The following is a 6,036-nucleotide window of genomic DNA, read 5'->3' on the forward strand; positions in this document are numbered from 1 at the left end:
TTGGAAGTTTTTCTAGTCAAATTCCTGCAGCAATTTATTGGAATCACAAGTTTGATAGCTAGTTTCTGCACAATCAAAACGTCCCAGAGGTTTTTCATGGTGCTGAATCCAAATATGCAGTTAAAAAACCATTTTAAATAATATAAATCAAGATTTATGTATGACTACTAAAATGCAAAAATAAAAACAAATCATAATAATATAGACGATGAAAAATGCCCCGTCTTCACCTGCCCTGCTAGCTAAAACTCTAGATATCTTTTAAATAAAGTTGGTTACATCTGTAGCTCAAGCTTCATCTCTATTCAACTCATAGTGCAGCACAACCACCATGAATTAAGTTTTCCATCTGTACTGTCTCAAGCTTCAACTAATTTTAAGTCACAGTGATGTAGAATCGATCACCATCAGATAAGTTTCCATTTGCCAAAAAAGGAGCTTCATCGCCATCGGATAACTTCCCATTTGCTTTTATATTTCTACTTTCCTTCATCATATTCACGATCTCCCTCATCGAAGATCTCTCTTCAGTAATGTCCCGTACGCATAAATTGGCAATTTGGATCATAATCTGCAGTTCTTTCAGATTTCCATCAACAATTGTCTTGAATTTGTCTATGCCTTCGCTACGATATGTTTGAGTCCATTGTGCCAGAGATGTGTCTTCATGTAGTGCTTTTAAACCTGTGATAAGTTCCAGCAGAAGCACACCAAAGCTATACACATCACTTTTGGCCGAATATCTTTGTGTTTTCATGTATTCCAGATCCATGTAACCATACGTCCCTCTAACAGCCGTGAATGTAAACTGGTTGTCTTTTGGGCCCAACTTTGATAGTCCAAAATCAGCCATTTTAGCACAGTTATCATCCTCCAGCAAAACATTTGCAGACTTGACATCACGGTGCAAGATAGGAGGTTTTGCTTCTTCATGAAGGTATTGCAAAGCCACAGCAACTTGAAACGCTATGTCCATACGAGCGGCCCAACGCAGTGGACTTGTAAGACCCTTGTTCATGTGAAGTCGATCATACAAACTCCCGTGGAAATGAACTCAAACACAAGAATTCGCTCACCTGCAGACGGATCATTTACAGAATGGTTAAAATAATTCGCATAGATCTATTTTAAATATAGATTTAATATGAGGTTGCAGGGATTGAGATAGACCATCTACCGAATTGTTAAAATAATCATTATAGATTTATTTTTAATAAGGATTTAACATAATCATTATAGATTTATTTTTAATAAGAATTTAACATGAGTTCAGAAAGATTTAATTTATTTTATATAATTTTTTAATTTTTTAATTTTAAATTTTGTAAAAAAATTATTTTGATGCACAAATAAAATTTCAAAATTTCAACTTTCATATAAAACACACAATATTACACTTTATACTGACTGTAAAATAAACCTCAACTCAAAAACACTTAACAATAAAATTATACCCAGTAAAAAAATATCCATATTATCCATACTAATGTAAACGTTAAGAGTTCAAATGGTATGCACATGGAAACAGAAATAATTAATTTATTACGGTTCAAAACTTTCAAAATTGTCTAATCTGTCTAGGAATCAAAGCTTTCTGCAGAAGAAACAATTGTTAATTAATTTTCCTAATAGACGATCACGACAAAGTTGAGATTAACATAGAAATAACCCGAGCACTAATAAAAGAGATGCAAACCGCAGTTTCTATGTTAAAGGATTTTAGCTTTCAAAATTTGAAAAATTGCCTGGCGAAATTCCCAAATCACCCATGATAGCATTACTCCTTGAGAACCATTTAAAATCCCAACGTCCTTTTGATGTACGGGTTTTTGACTGATAGTTTTTAGCCAAATAAATCTATATATATTATTTATTAAATTGAAGTATAACTCGAGCTAAAGATAGCACGGTCATAATTCGAGCAGGGAATTTTAAGGTCAAAGGTTATCGCCCATTATTCCTCTGTGTTTGCATTGTGCATGCAATGTAGCTGACTGTATCATGTCGTTCAGAGGCCATTTAAAATTCAACGATAATTTTGTAAAACCGATTGATAGATGTTAATTAATGTTTACTAAAATCTACATGGTTTACCAACATCTACATGGTTTACCAACCACTTTTGACAAGATAATAAATTAATTGAAATTTTGTAATATTTTATGGGTTTAAAAAGACAATTTTTTATAAATTACTATAATTTTGATGATTTAAAAAGTTAAGAAGGTAATTTTGAAAATGAAATGAAATGTGAGTATAAAATGGATAATATGAATGAACGTGTTTTTCATTTTCAACTCCTATGCTATAACATGTGTTATAGATTGTTTAGATCTATGAAGTTTTGGGAACTGACCAATGTCTAATTTCACTATGAAGTGCATGGGAATTAGTTTTCATCTTATCAAAATTCATTTTCTTCTTTACTCCAATGAAAATACTAGTTCTTATTTTTGAAAATTGGGGTTGATCACTCCATTCAATTTTTGTCATTTTTTGAAATATTTTTGAATCAATTTTCTGAAAAAATTTAAAATGTAGATTCTAAAAGCTTGATAATTTTTTATTTTTTTTTCAAAACCTAACTTCATTTTTAAATGAAAAAGATCACAATCTCATTCCACCCGCACAGCAATAAAACAAAACATCAGGTTAAAGTGAGCAGTTTAAACCTTAATAATAGTTTTCATAACGACAACGTTTTTGCGTTAAACATGCAGTTCGTTGATTGTGAAGACTCCACGAGTTGAGCTTGTCCTCCTAAACACGCAAAGATGGTGCAAGATCTTCACACATGATTGGAAATGTCCCTATTAAGTATAATTTTCACTATAGCTAAATTTTCTTATGCATCTCTGGGGGTTATTATATCTGCTCATGTATGGATTTTGATGCAGTGTTGATTAGTAAGTATAATTATCACTATAGCTAAATTTTCTTATGCATCTCTGGGGGTTATTATATCTGGTAATGTACAGATTTTGATGCAGTGTTCATTCCACTGTTTTTTTCTACGGTTGGATAATCTCCTCTCCTGTATTTAGGTCCAAAGCACATACATATTACTATATTAATCTCAACAGGAATCACAAAAACCCCTTCTCTGTTGCTTTTGCCCCCAAAATTGGCTTTAATCCTATCAAGTTTTTGCCCCATGTCACTTATACACACTTCTACACATCGACAACACAGTTACAGAAGAAAGATATTTCGTATTAACAATATAAGTTCTGAAGTAATGGAAGCACTCATAAGCTCTTTAGTAGACAAACTTGAACATAAAATCCATTTGTAAAAACACAATAATAATGAAATTGTTTCTTATTTTCAATGATACTAACAGCTAAACAATTCTTGTTGCAAAAAGTTGTAATAAATAATGCTATTGAGATGCCCTGAACTGCAGCTTCATCCCAGCTCCAATCCTCATTCCAACATTATATCATTATATTGGATAACTTGGGTAATGTTCAATAAACATAATTTTGGGAGGTAAAGTTTCATTAAAGATATTGCGACTTTTAGTAATTTCAAAATCAGTCAATTTCTTCAATTTTAAGGTAAGGTTTAATAAGCAAAGTTTCCAATATTATGGTGTGATTTGCATGGTAGTTCTTAGTAGGGTGTGGTTTTTAGTGGTGTGATTTCTCATGTGATTTTTAATATATATATATTTTTTTTAATTACATGGTGAATAGGTAACTGCCAAGCCTAATCTATGGGAGACCTAGGATCAAACCTCATAGCTGCCACTATAATGCCAAGAGCATAAACAACCGCCTGCAAGTCGGGTATACTAAGTTCCTATGATTTTAGCAAGGGGAATCCACCCCTTTAGCCGCCACCACAGCAGGTCATTGTACTCAATGAGATTTGAACTTCGGTCTCCCCGGGCTTCGCCCATGTGACTTATCGTCAAACCACACATCACTGTGCATTAACATAATTTTTGTTAGATTGAGGGATAATTTTCTTAGGATAATGCTCTATGGATAAGGTTTATATTGGTTTTTGTCTTTTAGATTTAGGAGCTATAGTTCCACCTTATTATTGGGAATTTTGTTTACGAAGATAGTTGTTAGGTGTATTGGTCAATTTTGAGTCATTCAAAAAACCATCTTTTTATAAAATGGATGACTTGAATGTTCCATATACAACACCTTAATTTTGGTCTTGACTCAGAAACACCGTGAATCAATCAATCAACCTTTGATGGAGCATTCTAACAAATCCAACCACAAAAGCCTTTAAAAGATAACGCACTAATTATTATACATATTTTTGTAAACAAAGTAACATGGCAAAGCTAAAAATATTTGTTTATAATTTGTTTTTCATAAAGTAAATTTGTCTGGTAAGAAATGTTTTCCTTTATAATTTCTATAATTTAAAATATTTATAATAAATAATCCTTTTAAATATTTACAAAATTCTAAACCATGCTAAGTCATAAAAAAATAAAATAAAATATTAGATTTTAACCACTAAAGAAAAGTAAGTATAAAATTAAATAACTTTAATTTTAATAGTTTAACAATGGTGAATAATTTACATCAGATACAATAAAATTGGATTATGTAAACATGTCTTTTCAAATGTTAAAACTCTCTTCAATGATATTTGCATTCTAAGAAAAAGCCATGTTAAAAGATTTTTCAAAAAGCCAAAATTATAATAATTACATTAATTTTTTTTAAAAAGTATACAAATAATTTTAAAAAGATTAAATGAATATAAAAGTAAATTTTTTAAAATTAATTATTTAAAAAAAATGGTATTGTTTAATCCGAGTTTTGGGTTGAAATCAATATTTTTTTTGGTAAAATCTTTCTTTTGATTATAGATATGGATTCAGATTCTATGTGAAAAACCCCTAAGGCAAACTAAAATGTCTTTCCCTATTTTTAATGAAAATATGATTATTAAATAGTCCATAGGTGTTGTGTTATGAAATACTATATAAAACCATGAGATTCAAGGTTTAAATCCCCTTGGGTCAAACCAAAAAAAATGTTATTATTAGACATTTAGTTCTCATTTATCCCTAATGGGGGCAGATGAACATGGTACATGGGATGTTAAGGAGGGTGTCTCCCACCCCAATGAATCCCGTGGAGATATAGGCGGGGGGTGGCGTTCCTCCCCCATGCACAAGATTGTGCAGGTTAAATTCTATTTATTGTCGAGTTTTACCATGGATAGTCTCTCGTGCAAGAGGAGAGCTATGCAATAGAGTGTAGTATTAGTATTAGCTTTGTTTTGGTCACTGGAACCTTGGTTCTATGCCCCTATTTGTTGCTATGGTAACTTCACTCACTAGTTCTGGTCGGTGTTCGATAAATTGAGAGGGGAGCCCAACAATGGTGATTCCTCCATTTTGGGATAGCCGACGTTAAAGGATTTGGTGTTGAGACTCTGGGTTTACAAGTGTTATGGATGTCGAGAATTAGGGGAAGATCTCTTTTGGTTATTGATAGTGTGTCATCAGGGCAAGGGAGAGAAAAGGCATCAAACCAGTGGAGTGGTGAACAGGAATTTATAGAGTGTCAGCCTCTTGGTTGTGTAGGGTGGTGACTAGGTCCTTGGTTGTGGTTTTCATCTAGGAAGCATAAGGCATAGGAACAAGGTATTATGATTTTTCTTTCTGAATTGGTTGCATTTCATGTTTAATATACTATGTTGGTTATATTGGCATTCTCATCCTTTACCTGGTGGTGATACATATATTGCCACTCATTTTCATGGTGGTAATACATATAATGCCACTCATTTTCATGGTGCTATGGGTTTTTAGTTCTGGGATCATTTTATTTGGGTCATGTTCATATTGTGGGTGCTAAGATTGAGAGGGAAGATTCAGCGCTTAGGGGGTATGGGTAGTTCCCCCTCATTTTGGAACTTTGATGGTTATTTTGGTAGTGGAATTATGTTGGTTAGATAACTTGTGGTCTAGTGGGTAGGGAATTTGCAATTCAGAACTCTTGTAGGGATTGTAACGTGATTCAGTTGGGCATTGGGCGGTGTGTAGATTTCTGC

At 32.6% G+C, this 6,036-nt stretch overlaps 1 protein-coding gene across 1 annotated transcript; it reads right to left on the minus strand.

Moving 5' to 3' along the window:
- Positions 1-376: 376 nt before the first annotated feature.
- Positions 377-976, minus strand: LOC149162025 (calcium/calmodulin-regulated receptor-like kinase 2). The gene has a single exon (XM_089435070.1). The coding sequence runs from the start codon at positions 974-976 to the stop codon at positions 377-379; it is 600 nt and encodes a 199-aa protein (XP_089291196.1).
- Positions 977-6,036: the final 5,060 nt, after the last annotated feature.

Source organism: Pinus tabuliformis, chromosome 5_2, assembly GCF_031772625.1.
Source record: "Pinus tabuliformis cultivar Carrire ecotype Pingquan chromosome 5_2, CPIR1, whole genome shotgun sequence".
In the NCBI taxonomy this organism is placed as follows: Eukaryota; Viridiplantae; Streptophyta; class Pinopsida; order Pinales; family Pinaceae; genus Pinus; species Pinus tabuliformis.